General features: G+C 42.0%; 2 protein-coding genes across 2 annotated transcripts in view; one reads left to right on the top strand and one right to left on the bottom strand.

Annotated features, from left to right (window-relative positions):
* Positions 1 to 932: 932 nt before the first annotated feature.
* LOC126940247 (dapper homolog 3-like) lies at positions 933 to 3,061 on the bottom strand. The gene is made up of 3 exons (XM_050766013.1): positions 2,513 to 3,061; positions 1,328 to 2,065; positions 933 to 1,149 (listed from the first exon to the last, which is right to left on the bottom strand). Exons 1-2 carry the CDS (start codon positions 3,059 to 3,061, stop codon positions 1,379 to 1,381), a joined length of 1,236 nt encoding a protein of 411 aa, XP_050621970.1. The 3' UTR covers positions 933 to 1,149; positions 1,328 to 1,378.
* Positions 2,011 to 27,746, top strand: part of ENOX1 (ecto-NOX disulfide-thiol exchanger 1) — a 578,892-nt gene continuing 553,156 nt past the window's right edge. The window contains exon 1 of the mRNA XM_050766189.1: positions 2,011 to 2,141. The gene's annotated coding sequence lies outside the window, so the exon portion shown is untranslated. The remainder of the gene's footprint in view (positions 2,142 to 27,746) is intronic.

Here is a 27,746-nt window from a genome sequence, read left to right as displayed (position 1 = left end):
GTGCGGTGGCTCATACCTGTAATCCCAGCACTCTGGGAGGCTGAGGCAGGTGGATCACTTGAGGTCAGGAGTTGGAGACCAGTCTGGAAAACACAGTGAAACTCTGTCTCTACTAAAAACTTAAAAAAAAAAAAATTATCCGGTTGTGATGGCCAGTGCCTGTAATCCCAGCTACTAAGAGGCGGAGGCAGGATAATTCGCTTGAACCCGGGAGGCATAGGTTGCAGTGAGCCGAGATCGCGCCACTGCACTCCAGCCTGGGTGACAGAGTGAGGTTCCGTCTCAAAAAACAAAAAACAAAACAAAACAAAAGAATAGCGTATTTCTCTTAAAACTCTATTCCCCATCATTCTGCTCTAGAAGGGACAGTATAAACTGCTCAGGAACAGTGACTTTCACATTTTGAGAGGTTAGATTCTGAGCTTTGGCCCCCTCACACCCAGTGGATCCCACTGGGGTCCCTGTAGAGTGCTTCTGCATGCACCCTTTCTTAAGGATGCACAGTGGATAAGTATTATTTTCTCTCTCTGCACTAGGGTTCTGACCGCCAGGGGGGAAAATAGCCACACACAGGGAAATGGCATAAGTTAAAATCAAGCAAGCCTAGTGGGGTGGTAATGACTTTCCCAGCATCCAAGTCTTTGCCTTCAGGTTATGTGAAGCTAGAAAACAATGTCATTCATTCAACATTTACAGGGAACTCACAAAGTAGAGTACTATGCTAAGCACCGGAGGCATGCAAAAGTGTGCAAAACACAATCCCTGCCCGAAAGATTCCTGCCAGGAAGGGTATTTCGCGTATTACCCTGACCTTACAACCCTTGAAGAAATGCTTGTGTGAATGAAACCCCACTCAGAATTTAAAATAAGCAAGGAAAAGTATACTACTAGGACAATATATCTTTTAAGAGGCAGAGAATGTAAATGTGCTTTAAACATTTATTTCTAAAGTATTACAATGTAGTTGGGATGAAGGAGGAGCGGGGGATGTGGATGTATGGGGGGGGGGGGGGGTTGGTGGGAGCGGTTCTTGGAAGAGCCTGACTTGAAGGAGGCACTGCCTGGTTGCCTGCACAGCTAAGTTGAATCCTAACAAAGAGGAGGCCGGCACTCTTATCTGGGAAGTGGATAACTTTGAGAAAAAGTAGCCTCCAAGGAGGAAAAAAAGGCAACATGTCACCTGGGGTTAGGATCCCCTCACCCTTACCAACCTGCATGCTGATCGCACCCCGGCCGAGCCACTCTGGGCCGCACACCCTGCATCCTCTGCCCAGGCCGCGCGGCCCAATTCCACCTTCTACCCCAAGCCCACAACCCTGGCACACACCCGCTCCAGCCTGGAGTCGGCCACGTGCGCCCGGGTTCTCCTCTTGGCCCTTCAGCGGGCCCGGCGCCTCCAAGGTCGCCGTAGCAACCGTGCGGTCCCTCTCTCGGTTCCCCCGCTCCTAGTAGAGCAGTCCGGACCGCGGCGGCGGTGGCGGGAGCGAGCGGCCTCGGCCCCTCGCGAGAGGGGGCAGCGCGACCGTGGGCTGCGGGCGCCGCCTCTGCTGCATCGGTGGCTGCGCGCTCCGCTCGGCTCTGCCAGGCTGGGATCCGGAGCCCTAGCGCGCCTCGCTGACTTCCCCTCCTCCTCTGCTGCCGCCCGGTGGGCAGCTTCTCCAAGCGAGACGCGCGTTCGATCCTCCTTCCCAGCGTTTACGGATTTCCGGGGGCGCAGAATTTTGCCTCGGTCCCTACGAGCATCTCTCGGCCTCTCTCCCCCTCCCCTCGCGACTCCCCCACCCCGTGGGCGCGCGCGCACCCATACACTCACACTCGCAGGCGCGCGTGCGCACGCCCGCGCGCCTCCAGCCGCGGAGTCTCCAGCGCCCCTCAGCAGATCCCCGCTCTCCCGGGCGCCGCTACTCACACAGGCTTCCAGCCGCCACGGGGCGTCCTCTGTCTGCTGCAGCGGCGTCGGCGGCGGCGGCGGCGGAGGGAAAGGCGACTGCAGCCCGGCCGCGTCTCCCAGCTCCGTGCCCGGGACAGAGTCCGGGAGAAGCAAAGAAGGAGGAGGACGCCGAGGCTAGGAGGAGCCGCGCCGCGCCCGGCGCCCCACTCCGCGCGGCGGGTTGCCTCCGCTCCCCATACGGCGGCCCCAGGTAAGCAGCTCCGGTGCCCGCAACATCCCTGGGGCGTCCGGGCTCCGAGCCTGGGTCCTCTGGTCTCGCCCCCGCCTCGGCACCTGGATCTAGACTGGGAGGGGAGTGGGCGAGGGGGGAGGGGAGTGGAGCTAGAGGTGAGGCTGGTAAGGAGGAGTGCGTGGACGCGTGGGGGCTTCGGTGCAGCCCTCACGCTCTTCCCTGCCGTGCCCCGGCTCAAGCTCCGTCACTTTTACGAGCTCGGGGGTGCCCAGCGCCCCAGACAGCTGTTCCCCGATCTCCCCGCCGCCTGCCAGCCAGTGTCGGCTCCGGGCTCCGCGCCCGCCGCGCGCCAGTCACCTCCCCTGCACCTTGGACAGCGCACCCCGCACCCGTCTCCCCCGGCGGGCGTCGCCCCCGGGACCCGGTCCTGCCCGCACGGTGCTCCCGCTGCCCTCTTCTTTCAGGTTGTCACCCTCCCGCTCTGCATCCCTTCTCCTCCAGCCTTGGCGGATTCTGCTTTGCTGCGGGCCGGAAACTTTCCTCCCCGCCTCGTCTGCGCTGGGTACTATTGTTGTTATTTGTGACTGTCCCCTCTCATGGGGAGCTCGGACACCTTGGACAGGTCTTCCTCTGCGGGAGCGCGCCCTGCCTGGTCCAGCGCGAGGTAAAGGAGGCACTGGGGCACCTGGACTCGGCAGCTGCCAGGGTTCAGAGCCCGCGCCTCGGCCGCTGGACGCCGGCCGCCTCCCCGCCTCTCCGGACCCGACACGTGCGAGCCTCCCACGGACGCGGCCCCTCCCAGACCACCCCACGTCCTCCCCCTGCACGGCCACAGCCACCCCATAGGTTGGACACCCGGGGCTCGCGGGTCCTGATTGGTTGAAGGCGTAACCCCGCCCCCTTTCGGGGGGGTGGTTCTGAAGTGTTGTGGTTGTCATCCCGCGGCGAGCACATGGGGAAAGTGGGGTCGACAGGTGGGCAAGCCCAGCTCTGTGGAATCACTGCGTCTCACTGTATAGCCACTGAGCCACGCTCCTTCACCCAGATACACTCCTGCTTCTCTCCTTTTCTCTCCCTCAATCTTTCACTGCTGTAACATTAAATGAAAAAAGACACTGGCAGTGTAATCCTAATTTTGTTAAGATTGCATTTGTTTGGTGGTAGCAATTTTTAAAAGTAGACCCAGGAGAATGCAGGAAATACGTGCGTATGGAGAGGTTCCTGGCCAACTGGGCTGCAGATTTGAGTCTGGTAGTTTGGAGAAAATAATGAAGGGTGATTAAGGGATCTGAAGAGGGTGGAGAAAGTGGGAAGGAAATTGATTCCTGGAGGAGAGACACAGGTGAGCGAGCTTGGAAAACAGAGGAAGAAGTGGGTCATTTGTGGGGTGAGATGTGAGGGAGAAACCTGGTGGGCCCTTTCGAGAGGCGGGTGCGTGCTGTTGGAGACGGCTCTGTCAAGCAAAGTGGTAACATTTGCTGGTACTTAGCTCATGGTTAACACGCTCTGCTTTTGTTTTGCTAGCGTTGCCACTTTGATACTTTGTATTAATAATGTCTATTCATGTAATGGATATTGCTTATTCCAGTTTCTTGTTAATATACAGATTTGAAAGTGATAATTAGTTTGAAAAAGTGAAAGGCCTCGTGGAGGGGATGCATTAAATAGTTGAAGTGCTTTCGGAATATTGTGAGGGAAGACGGATGAGCATTGCATAAAATACAGATTGTTCTGGCATTATTTAGAGCCTTTAAACAAATATATGTGTACGTATAAATGATACTGATTTCTCTTCATTTCAAAGCGTGATTGCCTCTAGCATTTTCCAGCTTTAATTCCTTCAGGCTGTTTTGATGTTGTGTCTGTACATCTAAGAATATTGTCATTCTTATCTTTAAGAAGCCTTGTCAATGCAAAACAAACAGCAACTGATGCAAGTTAATGTTGACAACTTTATATTGAGTACACTGTGTGTTATTTTATTTGTAAGCTACTGAAATATGCAAGAGTAACATAGCATGACTCTTGTTCCCCAGGGACCCATATCAAAACAAAGTGGGGAATCACATGAGGCTATTCCAGGGAGAACAATTCAATTATTTTTAAGATGAATAAAATTTAAGATTCTTGGTTGTAAACAGCAACACTCTTTGAATTATCTTTGTACACATTGGTAGCATGTGATAATAAAACAATATATTAAATGTATTACATGATTCTAAAGTAGATGGTAAAGGCTTTTCATTATTATTATTTTTTATATAAGTAGACAGAATTGCTTTTCTGACTGGAGGACCTCCTGTTCAAGAAACAGGATTTGATATATGGGACAAATCGAAAGTTATTGCTATTGTTAAGAAAATGATTCTGTGTTTTTGTTTCTCTAGTTCATACCTTGATTTCCCTAAGGGATTTACATTCAAGTTGTGGGCCTATTAAATTTAGATGGGTTTGTATGTAGGAGAATGTATATAATCACATATGCATATATGCAAAATATTTGTATGTGTATCAGCACACGGTTGTATATTTATACACATAATTTTAGAGTACATTCAGTGTATTTATTCATATATATGTTATTGTCATCCTTAGAATTTTTTCTCATTTCTTTTTGTCCAAAAGGTGGCCCTGTTTTAAACTGTAGAAAGCATTATCACCAGTAGAATTGGCCAATAGATCATGGAAACAGACAATAGTATTTTGTTGCCTGGCAACCACCTACTGTGAATGAAAAACAAAGCAGTGACAGCTGCTTCCACATCCTGATACTCACATTGTAGCTCAGGCATTGTAACCCTCCAAATGAGACAGATCCACTAAGTTTCATTTGAGTAAGGTGAAGCTGTTTCTTTTTTTTTTTGGATGTTTTTTTAAGGAATATTAAATATTTTATTATAATATGAATTACTGTGGGATGAAATGAAGCATCTAACTTCAGTTGCCCTCTTAAGCCTGGTATAAACTGAAAAATGCAAGTTTGAGAGGATTGTTTAGACCCTTCTCATTCTTCCCTTTTTAGTCATTAAGCATTGTAAGCACATTTTCTGCTGCTGCCAGGTGCTCTTAGGATATTACAAAAACTTGGGTTTTCTATGATACCTAAATAGAAGGCACGATTTTACTGCTAGGAATGAAGTAGAGACTGAGGCTCTAGCCTAACCCTTTAATATGGAGGAACACTGAGGCATAGTGAGATTATGTGACACAACCCTGGTGACAGACCCAGTCTCAGGATGTCTTCCACTGGGTCACACTTGACCATTTCCCCCCTCATTTCTCTCCTTTATTATTCTTTCTTGGTTTTTTATTTACATAACATTTACAACCAAGACTTTTATCTTTATAAAAATGGAATATTGTAATTTCTAATACTGTACTTAGAAAATACAATAACATTTGAGAGTAAAAATTCAACATCGACACGCTAGGCTAGATTGTGGTCTTAGATGCATTGTGTACAATATATTGTGTCTTGAATCTCTAAAAGTCCTGTGATTCCTGCCTCTTTCCATAAACTGGGAAGCCCAGTCCCTTGCTTTGGTAGTTGTCTATGGCTTTGGGCAGTCTTTAATAATCCCTTATTCTGTGTGAATTTTCAACAGGGATGAGATTCAAGATTGTGTTGGTCAGTTTGTATACCTGTACATTATAGCTAATTAATCAATCACTCATTACAATCTCCTGTCCTACAATGCAGTAGACATACTGTTGGTGTAGTGATCTGGGCTCTTTAAAGTTCGTGGGGTGCCTGTGTCCCTGCATAATATTTGTTTCAGTCTTTTATCAAAACCCTCTTGCCAAAGGTGTTACCTAATGCCTGTTAGTGGAAGATGAGTCATCCATCTCTGAGAGAGGTGATAGTGCAGATTGTTTCTTAGTGCTCAAATGATAATGGATTATTGGATGGAAAACTTCGATCATATATGCATTATTAGTCATTTCTTCTAAACTTAGGAAATACATTGTGTGTGTAATACATTTTGAGGCTCTGTGTGCTATTTTAAATAGTCTGTATTCCATTGTTTATTATTTATGACAAAAGTAAGCATTTAACTTTAATACAATTCCTTAAGTGGAAAACCTTGACGTTGACTGATTGGAGAAACAATGTAGTGACAGTATTAAGTGCCATTAGAGAGTCCTTTTCACTAGAAAAGACATACGTTAGTAGATTTGTGGAGGGGAATAAATGGATTTACAGCATGTTAAACCTAGTTTTAGAAGCCTGCTATTAACTTGTTCTAGCGAGAAGGATTTTCCAAAAGAATAATAATTTGGCAAATTTCAAGTGAACTTCACTTTTAAAAAAATATATTTTCCACTGTCTGGATATAATTTGTCTAGGAGAAAGTGCCTGTTTCAGATCTACTAGGATTAATCTGAATTTCAAGGTTAGGTTTCTTAAAAAAATTTCTGAACTATTTCTGCATCCACTTGCATAGTGTGATGTTAAATATTCTTTAGTTCATACATTTAATTTAACCTACTGGAATCTTGAGATTTAAATTAGCTTCCCTCTCCTATTTTCATGTGCAAGATAATTTGTGTGTATGTGCAAACACACACAATACTTATATTTTTTTTCTTTTTGTCATTTTTCATTCCTATGATAGAATATCAGAGGGCCTGATTTGTGTTTCTTTCGTACAGTGAAGAGCTTTAAACAAGAGGTATTTATGTTTTCAATTTTGTTATGTCAGCTTCTGCTGTTATAACCTGTAAACTCTTACCCACCCAAATGGGATGATTGCTAAAAATAAGCAAACAAATAAATATATAAGCAGCATTCTATTTGCTACCCTCCAGGATAGCCAGGAAGGCATATTTTCTCACTCTTAGGTACACATATACTTCCACATACACATACAGTTTCAGGTCCTACAGACTCTTATTTAAATAGTAGATAAGGCCGGGTGCAGTGGCTCACTCCTGTAATCCCAGCACTTTGGGAGGCTGAGGCAGGCAGACCACCTGAGGTGGGGAGTTCAAGACCAGACTGACCGACATGGAGAAACCCTGTCTCTACTAAAAATACAAAATTAGCCGGGGTGGTGGCGCATGCCTGTGATCCCAGCTACTTGGGAGGCTGAGGCAGGAGTATCACTTGAACCTGGGAGGCGGAGGTTGCGGTGAGCTGAGATTGCATCACTGCACTCCAGTCTGGGCGACAAGAGTGAAACTCTGTCTCAAAAAAAAAAAAAAAAAAGAAAAGAAAAAAAAGGTGGACAAAAGTAGTATTTGATTGGGAGAACTGTGTATGGTAGTTTTTCAAGTAAAAATAATATATTCAGATTTTTAGAAATGTAGCAGCATAGGAAGAATTTATTTGAATTACTCCTTCTGAAAAATTTTCATATGTACACTGTCAACATAACCCCCAGCAGCGACAACAGTGCCCAGTACCTACGACATATAGCCTGGCATATGGCAGACACTAAGTATATATTTTGTAGAATTAATGCATCGTCTCTCCCTCTTTGTGTAATGCTGCAAATATCTCAAGCTTCATTTGTGTGGATAGTAAAAGTTTAGAGAATGGAGAAGAAATTATTGTAATTTCTAATTGTTTCTGGCACTGCATATTTTAAGCCAAAATAGCCAACTTAGCCAGTGATATTTGGAATATATTTCTTATCAGTATAGAAAGTAATGCCAGGGCTATTTATTTTCCACAGATACAGCCATCCCAAGTATAGAATAGCCCTTTAATAGCCCACAGCAGCATAACAAAGGTTACGGCAACAAGTCCAAAGGAATACTTTGTTTAGTTGGTGCTGGAGGATAAAGTTTGCTAGCCCCAATGTAATTATCCAGACTGGAATGTGACCAAGGTGCTGTGTTAACATCTCTAACAGTGGGAGAAAAGCCACAGGTGAGGCCTGTAATGACTTCAGTGGCCAAAGCCTTTGTTCTGGTCTCATTTGCAAGAGAGCACCTTGAACATCTCGAAAGCTTCAGAAGCCATTGTGGATGTAAGGGAGAGAGCCCAGAGTTACCATCTGGATCCCAAGTACCACATTTCTAATCACTGGAAGAAGTCATAATTCCAGGTGTTTGTGCCATTGAAATAAAACTTTCTTCTTTATCCTGTTGAATCTTTGTGAGGGAGGAGGTAGTGTCCCCGAAGACAACCCTGACAGAATCACAGGATAGGCAAAGTCTTTCATACCTCCGGTTCCTTTTACAGTGAAGGCCCTTTACCTTTCACCACTGCCTAGGTGTTTATCTCCTTTGTAGGGTTTTATTCACATCTGTGTATCAGCACATCTTTGTTAAAGTGTAAAAGCTGATAAAAGGTTGAAGTACTTTTCTGGAGGGATTCCTGAGTGTCTTGCATATATTAGGTGCTCAATACGTATTTGCTTAGTTTTAATAGTGGAATTGTACCTACTATTTTAATACATAGGGAAGATTTTTTTTTTTTTTTTTTTTAAATCCAGGGAACCTTTCAATACCACTTAAATAATATACTATGTATTTCTTTGGGAATTATTTCTTTAATAAACATTTGTTGTATAAACATTCACTATATAAATGGTACTGTATTTGGCTTTGGGGATCATACAGATCCTTGTTTTTTTTGGTGGGGGGACGGAGTCTCGCTCTGTCGCCCAGGCTGGAGTGCAGTGACGTGATCTGGATTCACTGCAAACTCCGCCTCCCGGGTTCACGCCATTCTCCTGCCTCAGCCTCCCGACTAGCTGGGACTACAGGTGCCTGCCACCATGCCCGGCTAATTTTTTGTATTTTTAGTAGAGACGGGGTTTCACCATGTTAGCCAGGATGGTCTCGATCTCCTGACCTCGTGATCTGCCCGCCTCGGCCTGCCAAAGTGCTGGGATTAGAGGCGTGAGCCACTGCACCCGGCCTCTTACAGATTCTTAAGGCACAGTTGCTGCTCATGGAAGAGAACATGCTGCTTGCAGGGAAGTGCACAGATTCAAGTGTGTTCTGGCAAGTGGACTGTGCATGGAGGTTGGTATGGAGAGCAGGGCAGAAGACACAGAACATGGAGGACCTGGTAGAGTCCATCAAAGATTTTGGACTTAATAATGTTGTCAATGTTTTTCAAATCTGTCTGTTCATAGGAATCCCACGATGTGTTTGTCACAATACTGATTTCCAGATCCCACCCAAGACACACTGAGTGGACATCTTCAGGGACATGGCTTGGTGTAGCAGACATAGTCAGTTTGCTACTCATATGCCCTGACACTCCCTTCTTCAGGATGCAGTTCTGCAAGTACCTCCTATTCCCCACCTAGCGTTTCTCTCCTGTGTGTGGGGAAGCTTAGTAGTGCGGCACAGTTAATAGCCTCAGGAATAGACCTCAGCCAGTGACACAAGAGAGCTGGGTAATCTGCTAGCATCCTCTGCCAATGGGCACAATAACTGATGCATATTTCACACTGTGTCCTGTGGTTCCCATGTGAAACTGAGCCTCAGTTACCCACAGTCATAGCCAACTAGACAATCTGTGCTTTAAAAATGGCTGTCTCCTTTCTCCATTCCTCTTCCAGTACTTCCTAGGATCCCCTCCCCAAATAAATAACTTGTACTTAAATTCTGTCATAAGGTTGGCTTCTTCAACAAAAGATATGGAAGAATCTGCTTATTTATTTATTTATTTAAATAATGAGGCAAGTTTGGGAGACCTCAGGTGATAGAGACCTACTGATGAGGGCATTGCTCCTTAGATTTGCAGCTTAGAAAGATGATTCTGGCAGATGTGTGGGAAATGGATTGATGGAGGAGGCGTTGGGGGACATGGAGACCACCTAGGAAGTGGCACTGCTCAGACAAACAATCATGAGTACCTAAGCTAAGGTAGTAACTGTAGGGATGGAAATACGGAAAGGATTTGAGATGGATTGTCTGAAACAGTCAGCATGACGTAGAGGCCTGCGCCATGTGGTCACTTAGCTGCCATTCCCCAGATGAGTGTTCAGTCCTCCGCCTCCTCCTGTTGCCCTGCCCATTGGACTTGGCGCCCCTGGAAGGGCTGGGAATCCTCTGTCTTGCCTGTATTCTTAGGCTTTCTACAGTCAAGTAGTACATGTCTGAGCATAAATAAAAGAAGGAAAGATAAATTGGAGAATATGAATAATTCACTTTCAGATCATTAAAGGAAGAAAGTTATATTTTACGGGAAGGATTTGTGGAGTTGTAGAGAAGGAGAGCTGAAGAGAGATCTGTGGTGCATCATTTTGTGATGAATAGTGATGTTTTTCCCCCCTTGCTCTTGGCAAAGAGGTGATTTTCATCCACCATCAGTTTCTGGAAGACCTAGCATGACTCTTTGTGCATTTGTATCTGTTGTTTTCCCTGCTGTTTTGATAGCCTATATTTTAGCTAAGTGAATGAGTGGTAGCTGGGGGTGGGGTTGTTTTTTTCCTCTTGTTCTGTCATAATGCCAAGCTTTTGACTGCAATTTTTCCTGCCAGTTCTTAGGCCACTAGCTCCCAAAGGGGATAAAGGGGTAAAGAGAGTGGGAGAAAGCAAGCATAAATCTGTAAAGAGAGCTGTTTTGAATTAAATGCTTAATTATGAAATGAACAGGTTGAAGCTTGTTAGAAGATATGAAATAAGATAAGGCAGGCTTCTAATTATCCCATGTATGAATACTAATATTCTGACTCTCTCTACAGTCAGAAATGCAAAGGCTGAATAATCAAACAATAGCAACCCAACATCATCCCCATATTTTTGCAAAAGTAGTATCAAGTCAATGACAAAGAAAAGACCAAATTATGAGAAGTTGTGGGGTGGGTCAGCAAAGAGCTTACTGGGCTTTGCTTAACAGCGAGAACGAAGAGTGCTGACAGTTGAAATACTGAGCGTGTGAGTGTAAGGGGACCCGGACACACAGTAGAAAAGAAGAGGCCTTGTTAATTGTGGATATTATGTACACATTTATGATATTTTTATTGAACATTTTATTTTGGGATAATTGTAGATTCACATGCAATTTTGAGAAATAATACAGACTTTGGGAGGCCGAGGTGGGTGGATCACTTGAGGTCAGGAGTTCGAGACCAACCTGACCAACATGGTAAAACCCCGTCTCTACTAAAAATACAAGGAAAAAAAAAATAGCCAGGCATAGTCGTGGGCACTTGTAATCCCAGGTACTTGGGAGGCTGAGGCAAGATAATTGCTTGAACCTGGGAGGCGGAGGTTGCAGTGAGCCGAGATTGTGCCATCGCGCTCCAGCCTGGGCAACAGAGTGAGACTCCATCAAAAAAAAAAAAAAAAAAAAGAAAGAAATAATACAGAGAGATTGTGTGTACCCTTTGCCCAGTTCCCACAAAGATAACATCTTATACAACTATAGTGTACAGTTTTATTAGCAGGATATTGACATTGATACGATCCATCAATCTTATTCAGATTTCCTCAGTTTTACTTGTACATGTGTGTGTGCACATATGTATTTACTTTTATGGACTATTTATATTTTTAATTTTAAAAGTCAACTTTTTTTTTTTTTTTTTTTTTTTTTTTAGAAAAAGTGGTATATAGTTTATAGCTCTCTTCAGATACTTATTTTCAAATTAAATAAGAACTCATACTTTTTTGAGTCCAAAGGTTACAGTTGTCTCAGCATATTGTGAAGCAGAATTCCCAACAACAGTTCCATCCAACAACAGAATCGGTATCAGGATGTGGTGAGCTCCCTGTACCAGCAAGTGTACAGTCAGAGACTGGCCAGTCCTCTGTTACAAACACTGTAGAAGGATGTGACAGCAGCTGCTGTGGCCAGTAGATTGTCTACCTGTAGTTGCAGAGAAGCCCAAGAGTTTGATGATGAGGCAGCAGATTTGAAATTTTTCCATTTTTAAAACATTATTATTATTATTATTATTGTTTTATTATACTTTAAGTTCTAGGGTATATGTGCACAACGTGCAGGTTTGTTACATATGTATACATGTGCCATGTTGGTGTGCTGCACCCATTAACTCATCATTTACGTTAGGTATATCTCCTAATGCTATCTCTCCCCACCCCCCACCCCACAATGGGTCCTGATGTGTGATGTTCCCCACCCTGTGTCCAAGTGTTCTCATTGTTCAATTCCCACCTGTGAATGGGAACATGTGGTGTTTAGTTTTCGGTTCTTGCGATAGTTTGCTGAGAATGATGGTTTCCAGCTGCATCCATGTCCCTACAAAGGACATGAACTCATCATTTTTATGAAAAGTTAGCCTTTTATAGTGTAGAATTTTTCTTAAGAATTTTTTTTCACTGGTTTGGACTTGTCCTGACTTAATTGTAACTGAAGAAAGCGTAACAGAGAATAAATTCCCCAACCCCCTTCCAACGTGGATTCTGCATGGCAGCATCAGGGGCCACTTGAATGTGTCAGGAATTCCTGTCAGTCAGCTATTCCAGAAGGTAGAACTTCTAGTTTATTTATTCCTTTGTGACCATTGTATGGCAATAAGCAAACCTTTTAAAAGTATGCCTGTTGTAAAAAGAGCTTCTTATTCAAGCTCGCTGGAACTCCTCTTCCTTTCACCAGCATTTCTATCCTCCTCTCTGGTGTTGGGTCCAGCATTCCTGGCTCTTCCTTCCTCCTCTCTGTAGATGAGGGGGCTCACCCCTGCAGGCTGCTTTCTCAGATTTCTGAGTCAGCTGACTTGCTGTGTTTTACCCTTGGGAGGCACTGGTGGGAGACCACAGGGAAAAGGGTGATGCAGGATTTTTTTGTTTTTTGTTTTCCTAGCTGTGGGTAGCATCCCTGGCAATGGGAATTCACGTCTGTAGCACAGCTTGTGCACAACAGACCTTCTCTGGTTCTAGCTGCTTACTAGTGACTTTGTCCCACAGATTCCAGCAATACTATCTCCTGCTATAGTCCAGGGGAGGTAGTGCTTCCTGTCCATGCTAATCTCTAGATTACCTCAGTATCTGGTGGTAGGCTGCCTGCTGCTGCATCACCTGAGTAATTAATTCTCTGCATTTAATTTCCTCAGTTGAAAATACTTGAAGATATTTCTATTTTCCTAGTTAGACATTCCCCAGTTCCTCAGAGCATGAGAATGTTATAAATCTGGTGAGACTTTTTGTCTTCTGACATTGTAGCTTCTTCCACTGCAAAAAATCTTACTAGTTCCAGGTGGGGTAGAAGTTACCTGCATTTATAACTTCACCCCTGCCACCAGGAATCTCTGTCCCTTTGCTGATTCTTCATTCCCTCCTCGTCTGTGGTTTCCAAGCACCTCTTTTTCATACATGTTTGTCAACTTGGTAATCCCCCTCCAATGTCTTTGTTATTCTGTCCTTCAAACCCTCATTTGCTAACACCCTCTGTCTTATTTTCTACCATCAGTTCTTACTGACTTCATCTCTTATGTGTTATATCCTTAACATACTAATATATTGGTCTTATGATTCACTACTAAATGTATGTTGGCTTTCAGTTCATATCTCTGCTCCATAGGGTTTGGTTTGGCTGGCACTTTACTGCAAAAAAATACTTTTTATAATATTATCAGGCTCCTCCACCTTATTGCCTCTGGAAGTATATGTGGTTATATCATAAAAACAATGTGAAGAACATTAATAAGAATGCTTGATTAAGAAAAAACAGGCCTCAAGTAGCATCTTCAAACATAAGGCAAATTAAGAAGGTCTGTCAATGGAGCAAAGCTGGGGGCCACCGTAGTGGTCACACACACTGCCTTAAGGAAGGAGGCACATAAGAGCAACTTGGATTCCTTAGGGGTGGCGGTGGGGCATTGTGGTGACTCTTCAGGCTCCCTGTCTGTGTTGGAAAGAGGTTTTGTTGGTTGCAACCATGTAGTTTCCCTAGCAGCTTCATTCTTCCTCCAGGGGCCCCAAGCCAAGCAGAGAGAGCAGGGAGCTGGAGCCTCAATTAAGAACAAGCTTTAGAGCTATCTCTAACTAAGATGTTCAAAAGGGCACATCAACCACCCAATCGTGGGCAGTCCATCCTCAGATGCCAGGAGCAGTTTTAAGGATTGTAGCACACATGGGGATAGTCTTAAAATTAGTAGCCATGCAAATCACCACCAGGTCTACTGACCTGAGACCTGGGAAAACTCAAAGTTCTGGCCGAAGAAAACGTAAGTATTGAAAAATCACCTGTGGGCTAGGTGAGGTGACTCACACCTGTAATTCCAGCACTTGGTGAGACCAAGATAGGAGGATCACTTGAGGCTAAGAGTTGGAAACCAGCCTGGGCAACAAAGTGAGATCCTGTCTCTACAAAAAATAAAAATATTAAGGATGCACACCTATAGTCCCAAGCTACTCAGGAGGCTGGGGTGGGAGGATTGCTTGAACGCAGAGGAGTTTGAGATTATAGTGAGCTATGATCATGCCATTGTACTCCAGCCTGGGTGAAAGAGCATGGGAGACTTTGTCTCTAAAAAAAGAAAAGAGGCTGGGCACGGTCGCTCAGGCCTGTAATCCCAGCACTTTGGGAGGCCGAGGCTGGCAGATCACTTGAGGTCAGGAGTTTAAGGCCAGCCTGGCCAACATACTGAAACCCCATCTCTACTAAAAATTCAAAAATTAGCTGGGCATGATGGCAGGCACCTGTAGTCCCAGCTACTTTGGAGGCTGAAACAGGAGAATCGCTTGAACCCGTGGGGCAGAGGTTGCAGTGAGCTGAGATCATGCCATTGCACTCCAGCCTGAGTGACGAGCGAAACTCCATCTCAAAAAAAAAAAAAAAAAAAAAAAAAAAAAAAGAGAAAGAAAAGAAAGATCGCTTGTGGCTTGCGGCATGGATGGTAAATGTGTTCAGGTTTTGATGTTCTGCTGCCCTTGCAGTGAGAGCAGGGCTGGGGGATGTGTTGTGGGCTGATGCACACAGTTATGAACAGATGGATCTTTTTGGAACCTGTCTGTAAGGCCATCCCTTGCCTCTGCTCTCCATAATGATCAGAAGTGGTGAGTGCTGGGCGGGAGGATTGTGGATTAGGCGGCTCTGAGTGAACTGACAATGGAAAAGAAATAAGCTTATTTTAAATGGGCATAAGCTTTGAAGGCAAGTAATTAAGACACACTTCAGCCTCATGGACAAATTAGGGTTCTAGTTAATACAAGTGCAAGATTGGAAAAAAAAATCAATCACGTGCACACCTATAATCACTGAAGAGCAGTTTGTTTAGTAACAAAACACCAATTATGCCTGCCTTTATGTGAGTTTCTCCTCCATTTTCCTTTTTCTTTATCTCTCAGAACCGACTAAGTCCAGGGCCCTTATTTTCTGATAGTACTCTATACACCCTTTTTCAAGAAAGTCATGCCTGTGTGAAAGCAGCTAACAGTTTCTCCTGACATCCTTCTGAATTCTAGTCTTTTATCCATTTCAATTGTATCTTTCTGCAGAGATGTACACTATGTTTCTTTCCTTGTTACTTAGTAATGTGCTGTGGCATGAAGAAGTGGAATTTTAAGTGGAATTTTCTTGGGCATTAGAGACTTGATTCTATCAAGCATCACAAAGCAGGTGCTAGAAGTCAGAGAAGCTGTTTTCTGTGCTTGGTGGAGGCACTCTATTGAGTTGATTCTAAGAAGTTTCTGAGTTTTCTCATCTAGTTATTATGAATTTTAGAATAACTATAAAATTTTAATTTTCATATGATATTGCAATTATAGTCCTTTAATCATTTTGCGGTAGAGATTTAATGTTTTTGGAGAAAAGCATGCTAGATATTCATTGTGCGTGCCTGATGAATAGGTATTTGTTGTGCCAAGTTCACACAAGATGCTGGGAACATAGTGGTAAACAAAATAGGCAGCATTCCTGTCTTGGGAGTCTACAGTTTACTGGAAAAGACATCAAACAGATAAACCGAACAGTAATTATGTAATTGGATCTTATGATAAGTACTTTGAAAAAACCGGGTTTCTCTGAAAGGGCATAATGAAGGGGAAGTGGTCAGAGGAGGCATATATGGGAGAGTAATTTATAAATTCCTACCAGAAGGGTGGTTGGGGTTATCCAGGTGAGAGTCCCAAGTATGAAGCCCAGATAAGCGAAAGCTTGGCTTTTAGAAACCAGGAGACCCGTGTGGCTGGAGAGTATAGAGAGAAAGGGTGAACAGTGGTGGGAACAAGGTTGCTGAGGTGGAGGTTAGGACTCAATTATGCCAGACCTAATAAACCATGCTAGGGACTTTGGATTTTCTCCTATGTGCAATGGAGAGCCACTGAAGTGTTTTTGCTTTTGCTTTTGTCTGCCATTTAAAAAAAGAAGTGAAATTCACATGACACAAAATGAACCATCTTAAAGTGAACAATTCAGTGGCATTTAGTATATTCACAATATTGTGCAGCCAACAAAGTGAAATTCTATACTCCTTAAGCAGTCATTGAAGGGTTTTAAGGGAAGTGAAGTGGTCTGATTTGTAATACATAAAACCCTTCTGGCAAGTTTCCGGAGAAGAGATTGGAGAGGGCAAGACTAGAAACAAGAGAACTAATTTGGAAATTATTTTCAAGTGCAGGAATAGATGGTGGTGGGTTCCTGGACAAGGGACAAGAATAGTGACCATAAATGTAGAGAAGAGTAGAATGATCCAGAATAGAGTTATAGAATCAGGTTTGATTATCTGTAAGTGACAAAATCCCCTTGTAATGATCTACATCATTGTTTCCGAAAGGTCGATCTGTACACTATTCAGATCTATCTAGGTTGTTTTAAAAATTACAGCTAGCAGTCCATCTCAAGCTACTGATGCCGAACACTGAAGATAGTCCGTGAAGGATTCGTGTTGGAAATGAAGTTTGAGAACCACTCGGTATTCAGTATTGTCTTCTTTCCTTTTTTTTTTTTTCTTTTTTCTTTTTTTTTTTTTTTTTTTTTTTTGGAGACAGAGTCTTGCTCTGTCACCCAGGCTGGAGTGCAGTGGCACAATCTCAGCTCACTGCAACCTCTGCCTTCTGGGTTCATGCAATTCTTCTGCCTCAGTCTCCCGAGTAGCTGGGATTACAGGCGTGCACCACCATGCCAGGCTAATTCTTTGTATTTTAGTAGAGACAGGGCTTCTCCATGTTGGCCAGGCTGGTCTTGAACTCCTGACCTCAGGTGATTCACCTGCCTCGGCCCCCCAAAGTGCTGGGAACTTCTTTCCCATGTTTATGCTCTGTAGGATTGAAGGCTGCCAACAGTCCATCTAGGCAGGAGGGAGTTAGAGTCAGACACAGAATAGACAAATGGATAGCATAGTGCATGCTTGTAATTTTGAGTGGGAGGAACGCTTTTTGGGGAGGCATCTTTAACTTGATCCCAAAGCCAACATGTAGTATAGACAATTTGATACTTGGTGTTTATTTTAGATTATTTTCTTTTAGTACCATGGCTTTCTCAGAACAAAATAGTGTCTGACTGTGAATAATGCCAGTATCATGAAATACAATGTAATTAGTGTTGTAATTTATTGTAAAAGCAACAAATAACTGCTCGAAATTAACTTGTAACTGATGGAAAGTATCCTACTATCTTTGCAGTTACTTTGTATCTATAAGATTCTTTTTACTTTAAAGAGATATCACACCAATGAACTGATTTTAGAAGCCAGAGTTTTTGAGACCTTTTTGGGAAGATTCTACAAACTCTGGTAAAAAAATCACCAGTAAACAAATAGAGATTTTATCTTTGACTTCTGTTTGCCTTTGGCGGATATTTCTAAACCCAGCGTTACCTCTTAGACCTGTCACTTCCAGCCTGAATCTACAGCACTCAGATGTCTCTAACCCATGTTTTTCAAAAATCTTTCAAAGACTCTTTCTTTACAAAATATATGTAATGTACTTAATTAATTAAGTTATAGTTATAGAACTGAAAGACGTCACAGAGAACATCTAGTCTTCTAGTTTCCTTGAAACTATTACTTTTGGAGAGCCTGGAGTGACTAGAATGAGGCTTCTTTACTGAGGAGTGGGTTAGGTCCTTGGGGGTTTATCCCACACAAAAAAAGGTGTGGATACCTAGCGACAGTCAGGGAGGCACCATCTGTCTCATATGATAGCGCTCAGAACCCCTTTGCAACTTTTACGTGGCCTCAAAGGTTCCTGCCCTCTCTGGAGGCAGCTGTGTCATTGCTCTGCCTGTGACTCTGCCCTCCCGCCTTGGATTCTCTCTTTTTGGGATAGGAAGTGTTCAGCTTCTGGAGGATGTTTCATTTTGATTAATGTTATTTCCACTCTTCTAGAAAGACACTGAGGTGCCGCTGGCTGTGTTTCTTTTTCAGCATGTATAAATTCAGATCTGAAAGGGGTTTCATTGCTTCATCATGGAGTTTTATAATGAAATAATAATTTGACTGCCTGGCTAGTTTTCTTGATTTTTTTTTTTCTCCTGGAACACTTAAGTTTGGAGAGGGATATGAAGCAAAGCCATCCCTTTATTTTACACTAGAGACAGACAGAATCAGTAAATAGCCAGTTTTTAGAAGCGTATTTTTCTCCCACAAAAATGCATGTTGTTGCACCAGGGTAAACACTGTAGAAGAACACAAAAAGAAAGTAAAATTCCTCAGAATTCCTACTAGAGATAACCGTTCTTGACATATCCAGGTATATCTCTGAGTATGTGTGTGTGTGTACATACATACATATACTATATGCAGATAAAGTAAATAAATGAGATTTTCATTGTATGTACTGTTATATAATCCATTTTTCATAATAATATATAATGGGCCTCTCTCCATGTCAACAAATTTTTTAATGCCTTGAATACTTTTATTTAATGCCTTTCATTGTAATACATTTCCCATGGCAAACTAACATAAGTAGAACATACTGAAAAATCCAGTGGATAGGGGATTCAGGCATAATTTAATCAGAATATAGGATTTCTTTCTTTATAGTTTTCTATTTCTTACTCTTTTCATACTCCTAATGGTAGCAAAATTTCTGCATCTCTAGGAGCACACCAACTTTCCAGAGAAAAAGAGCTTCTCTTCTTTAACTCCTTCTACTTACACCATTATAGGTCATATGACCGGGGGAATGCCATTTTTCTCATTATTTCAGATCTGGGTAGAAGCATACACTAACTTCATCCAAACTTCATGAATTGGAAACTAAGAGTTTTGTTAGAGAAGAAGGGGAAATGCCTCGCTGACTAGGCAGCTAATGGTGTTTGTTAGAGTTTACTCTAGATTTATGAATAGACATTTGTTTCCAATGTTTCATTCTAAAATTCATTGCTGCTCTAGGCATACTTGTATGTACACCATTTTACACTTGGGCAATTATCTCATTTGGGTAAATTCTTATTAGAGAAATTGCTGGATCAAAAGATATGCCCCTTTTGCATTTTACATAAGCCATCTAAGCCATGAAACTACACTATTGCCAATTATGCGTTGATATCCCTCAACTGCCTATTGTGAGCTTTTTTTTTTTAGTCTCCGAACCTAAGTGGAGGCTTCAGAATTAAAGCAGAATTTCAGGTGTCACAATTTCTCTGAGCAAGACAAATTGGAAGTGACATCATTTGAGGTTAATCAAAGCTCCTGTGGTTTTTAAGTGTTTCACGAGGAAAGCAAAGAGAAAGGGATGGAGAGGAATGTATTCTACCAGCTGTAAGCCTAGTGCTTGGTGGGCGATGGCCTAGAGATAGACTATTTGGGAGCCCCTGAGTGGCCACCTGTATCTTGCTGTCAACACATGCTTGCTCTGCAGTCAGTCTGTTACTATCTACTTCCCCATTCCAATATAGGATATAAAGACCAGTGAAGCATAACTGAAAGTGCTTGGAGCTAATGGCCATCTATGCAATTACTCTCTGCTCTCAACTGTAGTTTTTCTGAAATTCTTGCAGTTGAATTTAGTTAAAAAAACAAAACAAAACAAAAAACTTAGAAGTCAGTGATTTCTGGGGTAGCAGCTCTGAGTGTGCCTTGGTCATCCTTTTGAGGAAGTGAATGGGGAAGCTCATTAGGGTGGCTCACTTGCAGGGACCTGGTGGCAGAGGGGTGCTATTTGCCATAGTAGCCTTTATTAATGTGAAGGAGAAGGGCATTTAGACAGAAACCTAGCAGAAGATTCAGTGTTGTGGGTAATGTCTTTTGAGTATTTTCAGGCACAGTTGCATATGTCATCCTATTCAATCCTCATGGCAACCTTTTTAATGACAGTAAGAGGAAGCCAAAGCATAGATTAAGTAACTTGCCCACTGTGATAGCTGACAAATAGAAGAAGCAAGAGTTCTGAACACCTTCCTTTGCCACATTGTTCACCATGTTGCTTCTTTTCTCCCCAAATATAAATTAACTAATGGCAATTTGTTTCTTTTATTTTAACTGATACGAGAAAATAAGCAATACAGTGTTAAGTATTGAAATTGAGATAATGGCATTGGAGAGATTCACCTAATAATTGTAAATGATAAGTGACTGCAAGTGTAAACGGCCCAAGTAAGGTTTCTGACCTAGGCAGACAAAGAAATCGGATCGACAATGACAAAGGCAACAGGCTTATTTGTGAAAAATGACTGCTAGTTGGGAGTATTCATGAGCATGAGAAACATGGAAAGAGGCCAAGTGGTAAAAATAGACGAGATAAAGTAATATGGCATGTATATGTTTTAAAGCTATAAATATGCTAAAGAAATGTTAGTACTTATTATTATCAAATTAAATATTTATTTATGTTTTAAGAGGCAGTATCTTGCTTTGTTGCCCAGTCTGGAGTGCAGTGGCACAATCATAGCTCACTGTAACCTCGAATTCCTGGGCTCAAGTGATCTCCATCTCAGCTACCCAAGGAGCTAAGACTGCAAGGCATGTGCCAACATGCCTGGGTAGTTTTTTAAATTTTTTTTTTTTTTTTTTTTTTTGCAGAGACAGGATCTCACTATGTTGCCCAGGCTGGTCTTAAACTCCTGGCCTCAAGTGATCCTCCTGCCTCAGCCTCCCAAAGTGCTTGGATTATAGACATGAGCCACCACACTCAGCCTAGAAATGTTTATTATTGAAGCATATGTTCATTACAGAAAATTTGATTGGTGGAGATTTGGAGATGTCTGAACTTGTATACTATGTTTATTTGGGTTCAGAATGCTAGAAGGATATAGAACAATTAAACAGTAATCAAAAAGGAAGAAAAGCACAATATAAATGAAGCACAACTTTATCAGAGTGAAAATATATGTATATAAAAAAGAAAATGTTAGGTTGTAGAGTACTTAGTGGGGAAAAATATGGCTTAAGCTCACTGGAATGGAGTTATGTAATACAGAACCAGTTCATTTGACATTTAGAGTATGGAACAGTTATTTGTGGGCATCCACTAAAAGAAGCCCCCCCCCCACACACTCTCTTAGTCTCTCTCCCTCCTCCTCATCTCTAACTGCTGAATGCCAGGTGGAGCTGGAGGGCACTGACAGATTGAGTGGTCCTAGTGAGTCTGGTATTGCATCTGGCATCCAGTGTATTGCTCTCCTCAGGCTCCTGCAGGCTGCTATGCAGTGCCCATATTTGTGGTGTCTGCCAGTGGACAACTGATTAAGAGCCACGGGGGAGAGTAGAGGGCTTTGGCAAATGCCCAGCTGTGTATGACAGACCCTGCTCACTGTAAGTGCTTTGGTGGGAGCTGAGTGCATTATTTCCCACTGATGCTTTAATGAACCCATTACAGAATATCTGCTGTACTGTCTCCTTAGTCACCTTTATTGGGAATTGACTTCATTGCCCAATTGCACTGATTGTTAGAAACTTTCTTTTAATGCACAGTCTAAACTTTTCCCTCCTTGGCGTGAGGCAATTGCTGTCTGCCCTATTTGGCAGTTGCTGGGAGTAGCTGTGAACACTGGTGATATTGTTGGCTGAGGAGTAAAACAGAAGCTGCATAAAGCTTGGCTCCCTGCATACTTCAGGGCACAGGTTCTGATCCCAAGGTTGAAAACAACACAGAAACAGTAACTAAAAATGTCATTGAGCAGTGCATACTTGAATGGCCTTCGCTGCCCAATGGGGACATCTGTGTTTCAGTGTGGAAGATACCACTGCAAACTTCCAGTGCTCCAAATTTTTGCTCCTGTCTCTTTAGTCTGAAAATCTTAGCGTGAAATATTTAGTACCCTAGGAAAGCTAAATTAATGGTGAGTCAGAGTAATTAAGGCAAAGTAAATAATCTCCAAGGTTCTCATTCCCCGTGAAACTAATTTCATATCTTATCCTTCATGTGTTAAAAATAGTTCTCTGCTAATTCAAGATGCCTGTGCTCTGTGTTGGTGAAGTGCACTTCACTTCTATTGAAAGGATGCAGATTAGAGAGTTATTTTCAATTGGGCAATTTTTTTTTTTTAAGAGAGACATTCATTTTGGCACTATGAGAGCGTGAATCTCTTTGGGTGAGCTGAGAGTTGGATACAGCTGCAGCTGGGCAGATGATGGGCCAACTAGCTTATGATAACTTGCAGCTGGGATATCCTTTTCATCCTTTTAGTGAGAATTCTCAATTCCCATTCTTCTGTTCCATGATGAAATTAGTTTAATTTTTTGCATGGTTTTTGACTGTCCGTAGCTTGACCTTGTCTGTGTCTACAAATTTAGAAACCAAGTCTGTTTTACTCTTCTGAGCAATGGGAACATTGGGACTTGCATATAATTTTAATTATTTGTCGTCTTAAAATAATCATGAAATACAAGCTCATAACTGTTCCCTGTATGAGTTTTTAGACTTCAGTGCTCCAAAGTTTACCTTTCTACAGTTGAGCTATAGCAGTGCACTACCCCATTGTCCCGGGGGCTGGGACAATTGTGGTGCTTTGGCTTGAGTGCATGGCTAGGATACTGTGCTTCCTCAGGTGAATGAATTGTGTTAGGATTTATTGTTACAGCAATAGTCTTAATCAAATAAGATAATTCTTTCTCTCTCTGTGACCAGAAAGTGTTTTGGTTAGAAAGAACATAGATCTTTGGAGGAAAATGTTTAACGTACAGTCCTCAGTTACCTACGGTTGAAATATGAGATCATTATCACTGCTCCTGTGCACCTTCAGGATCCCTCGGTTACCTTTTGTTTTCTTCAAAGAGTTGCCTCAGTCCTTTAGTGCATCAGGGACCTGTTTTTCCAGAGAAATGCATTTTTTTTTTTCTTTTAGAATGTTTTGAGGTGGCAACACAGGAGTGGAATATGCAGTGTCCAGTGCATATCACAGAGTAGAATCTGTATCAAGCCACATGTCCAAGCAGAAAAATGCAGCTAATCGATGGGAAGGAGAAGCACATATAAAATGGCTAATGATTCTTTTGTCTTTTAGAGGTTTAGTTTTAGTGTCATAAGAATACTTTTTGTACAATGAACTCTCCCCTTTTGCTAAAATTTAAATTTCTTTTTATGAGAAGATACTGAAATTGAGTATAGGCAGACTGTATGTGAAGACATCATACTCTATTTGTATGTTATGACTTTTTAACATTACTATCTTTATTATAATCATTACCTAGCAATGTGAAAAGCATCATTGCATCTTTTGATCACTATGATTTCTGAATGAACTGGGTAATGATTATGTTCCCTGTTATAAAGGTGATGAAATTGAAAGTTGGTGAAGTCAGTTTGTCATTCCTTCCTTCCTTGATTCATTGTTTATTTCATAAGTGTCTACTGAGTGCTTCCTAATGTTACTGCAGCTCTGAATATACAAAGATGAGATGGTCCCTGCCCTGGAGGAGCACTTAAGCTACTTGAGGAATGGATAGCTATAGATAACTAACAGTGTGTGATCAGCATTAGGAAGCAAATAGTTATCAAGCATTGGAAGAGTGCACAGCAGGGTGTCAGATTAATTCTGACAAGGGAGTTGGGGTGCCGTTCATAGACAAGGGAATTAAGCTAGGCTCCAGGGGCTCTCCGGGTGGAGAAGGTCATTCAAAGCAGAGACACAGAAGAACACAGTATGTCTAGGGAGCATACTATTAAGTGAGTGGGATGTTGAGAACATGTGGAGAGTACAGGAAGATGAGGTTTGGAAAGGTCATATCAGTTGTAAATGACAGAGTCGGAAAGGTACAGGTTTTTCTGCTTCCCAGTTTGATGTTTTTCCTTTAGACTAGGTTCTTTGTTATTTAGTTCTTTTCCCCCTAAATACATCATTAGCACGCTCTAAACAGGCCATGTTGAGGAATATGACAACTAGGAGTTTCACCTTGGCAAGGTTATCCATTTAAGCCAGAGGTATAGCTAGCATTTGGTCCATGTACAAATCGGTGTGTGTTCCTATGGATCAGTTAAGGTGATGTGAGTGGGGGCTAAGGCCCAGACATTCTCATTTAAGTGTTCTGCCAGTGAAGCAAATTTCATTTTAATCAACCCCAAGTTGCAAGCACTCTTACCTCATGACCTTAGCCCTAGTTTAGAGGGTTCACAGATTATGTATATTTGGCACTTGCAAATATAAAAGCTTTAGTGATTATTTTGAAGGAGATGGTGTTTTTTAAGCTGTTTCTTCTGACTGAAAAGTGACTTTTTTGTTCACAGACATGAGGAAATGTTAGAAATAATTGAAAACAACTTGAAGGAGGATAAAGTAAGGCATATTAGCTGTTAGCTGATATTATTGCTTGAAAGCAGGCGTTTTTGTTAGATTTTGTACACTGTATGTGGTGTAAAGAACAAACCTTTCCATTTTTTTTTTCTGAGAGCCATGATGTTATCTTAGTAATTGAAAATAATCTTCTAAAGTTGCTCTTTAACTCGATTTACACAATCCCCTTTCAAATCAGCTGTTATCTGCCCTTACATTTCACAGTAAATGTTGCTGTCTGCACAGCCTCTGCTAACAAGAAGATCAAGTGTAACTCTTTTCATGATTTGAAATAAAGTGTTTCCATCGTAATTATCCTGGCGCCTGGTTGTGCTGTTACAAGTGCGCTCATTTCTTAGCTGCCTTTGTGAGGATGTTTCATTGTGGAATATAAGGCCCTCTGTCCAAGCAGTTTTCTTTCACAAACATCTTAAGGATTTCTCTAACTCTCCAATCATTTTAATTTTTTGTTAGAATATGTTTTTGTAGATGTTTCAGGGTTGTGACTGCAGTTAAGACAAGCTAGACTTTACCTCTGAAGTGTCACTGAGCTATACTGGGTGACACTTAAGAGGCACTGTATCCCCTGTTTAAATCTTCACTAACCTCGTTTTGGCAAAATTAGAATAAACAGTATGCCTATTAAGCTGCGGTAGGCAGGTTTTACATAGGTGTTTTATGTCGGTGGTAAGAGAGGTAAACATTAAACTGTGCTACCTGGGAATATTGTGAAAAGCTGTGGAATCTCCTTTGGGATTCTTCAGGAATCAGATAAATTCTCATAGGTCTAGGACACAAATTCTCTATGCATCTTATATATCTGTGATAATACATGTAACTCTTTTTCTAGATAGCGTTCACATTTTATGTTATGTTGTTCCACACGCATTATTGATCTAAATTTTTTTTTTCCTTATTCTAGGCTAGCAACATTTTCAGTAATGTTTTCTTTAGCTCAAAATTGCTAATTGCTTACTTTCTCAGGGAAGATGTCAATCAACTGCTATGGAAAGATAATAGGACATTCCAATAGATAATATGGAATGAAGTTCTATTCAAGTTGGAGTATTAAATCAATCTGACATTGTACTTAGTAAGTTCTCAGAGGTATTCGTTTCTAGTATTTTGGGAAGTGAAGGAGGCTTGAGGGTTGAACTAAGGTTGGGGTTGGAGTGGGAAAACACTGAAGCAACTAGTTGATTTTCAGACTTGTTTTGAATAGAGTCCTCATAGCTCCACTTCATGATGTCGTTTGGAATGTTTAGATTAAGACCTGCTATAGACTGAATGTTTGTGTCCTCCAAAAATCTATGTTTAAATCCTAATCCACAGGTGATTAGATCATGAAGGCAGGAGTCTCATGAACAGGCTTAGTGCCTTGTAAAAGAGCCAGGAGCACTCCCTTGTCCCCTTTACACTCTGAAAATGCAGTACGAACACAGCCGTCTATGAGCCAGGGTGTGGGCCCTCACCAGACACCAGATCTGCTGGCACCTCATGTTGGGCTTGCCAGCCTCCAGAACTGTGAGAAATAGATTTCTATTGTTTATAAGCCACCTAATCTATGGTATCCTGTTATTGCAGCCCAGACAAAGACAAGGCCTAACTCTTCTGCTTAGCAAACTGTAATTGCCTGAAACATTTTAAGCCTAACTTCCCTTGGATGAAAAGTAAGAAGGTTGAATACAATTATTTTCTAAGATTTTCAACTTCTTCAAAAATGATGAATTCAGTTAAATATGAAGAAGATTCAATGCATCATATACCATTAATAAAGAGAGTAAATTTATTAGCCATATTTAAACTACACAGTTTGCCTTTTTCGGCTATCCATTGCATTGATTAACTCCCATTAGTAGGACTAATTAAGAATGGATTGAATCACTTAGACACCTTTCTAATTACATTAACAAATATAGAAATTTCCCATAAATATTTCTTGTAATGCCTCAGAGGCTTCATATGTGACACTTTCTTTTTAAAAAGTATATTCTGACTTTAGGTAGACTAAGCATTGTTTTGCATTGTCAATAGTAAGAAGTAAATATCTTGCCTGATTCCCACAGTTGGCTACCACGAGTGCATTTTCAGTACTCTAGGATTCCGAGTGAGTGCTTGTCCCGGATTATTAACTTTCATCTGGTGAAAATGGATGCCACTGGCTTACATTTACTGGAGGCTAGAGACTTAAGTTGTGCTTCTCCATCTCTTTCTATATTGTGTTTTGATTAGTGCGATGCTTACTAGTACTACCACTTAAGAGGGACAATCGTAGGGAGTTAAATTCAAATTTTATCTCATAGTTAACTATATACGTGAGAAAATTGATAAGAAACTCAAATCGGATTGTGAAGCTTAATTTACCTGTCCCTAATTATCTGAGAAAACTGAGACGTGGCTGTCCTGTGGAATGAATAATAGCTCCCAACCTGCACACCTTTCCCTCTTCTCAACAGTAGGCTGTTGACAGCACAGGGAGCAATGGGAAAATTGGAGGGAGAGGCTTGCTTAGAGGAAATGGAAATGGCTACATCTGTAGTTTACATTCATCCTCGAGCTCCAGACCGACTTGGGTAATGAAGTTTAAATTGCCCCTGAGCTGCTTTAATTTATGAGTTTCCCACTTGATCGAGATGTTGCCAGATGAATTCTTCAGACTTTTGCCAACACTGAGCTATCCCTCAAGACATCTCTCAGCAGCCCTATCCATCTCAGATACACCCATGCACATTAAACATTACCCTTCTCCTTGTACCAGTAAGTCCAGTGTTATAGGACACATGGTTTAGAAAAAGCAGACAAGGAGAATATGCATTAATTAGATTTGTAGGAAGAGGCAGCATGACCCTAGAGAAAAGCAGAGACACACTTTTATTTTATTCTGTTTTATTGTTTTTGTTGCTCTTTCTCTTCCTGTTCTGCTGACTACTTGGAATGATGCTTCCAATTCCGTTCCTGTAAAAGTTTGTAATATTTTACTAATTGGAGCTGGAAGGAGACACAGATTTGGCTTAAAGCAGCAAGAACATGGTGAGCACTTTAAAATGTTATATTCCAAGAATCCTGAGTAGATTTAGCAGATGCAGAGGCGAAGAAAG

Source organism: Macaca thibetana, chromosome 17 (genome assembly GCF_024542745.1).
Source record: "Macaca thibetana thibetana isolate TM-01 chromosome 17, ASM2454274v1, whole genome shotgun sequence".
NCBI classification, from domain to species: Eukaryota; Metazoa; Chordata; class Mammalia; order Primates; family Cercopithecidae; genus Macaca; species Macaca thibetana.
This window is presented reverse-complemented; position numbering and strand designations above follow the sequence as displayed.

Bases quoted from the DNA above. Each gene is read 5' to 3' on its own strand.
- LOC126940247 (XM_050766013.1), bottom strand. From the start codon at position 3,061: ATGACAACCACAACACTTCAGAACCACCCCCCCGAAAGGGGGCGGGGT. The intron at 2,066-2,512 runs GTGCGGGGTGCG...GGCTCCTCCTAG, and splicing joins ACGCCCGCCGGGGGAGACGG to CCTCGGCGTCCTCCTCCTTC.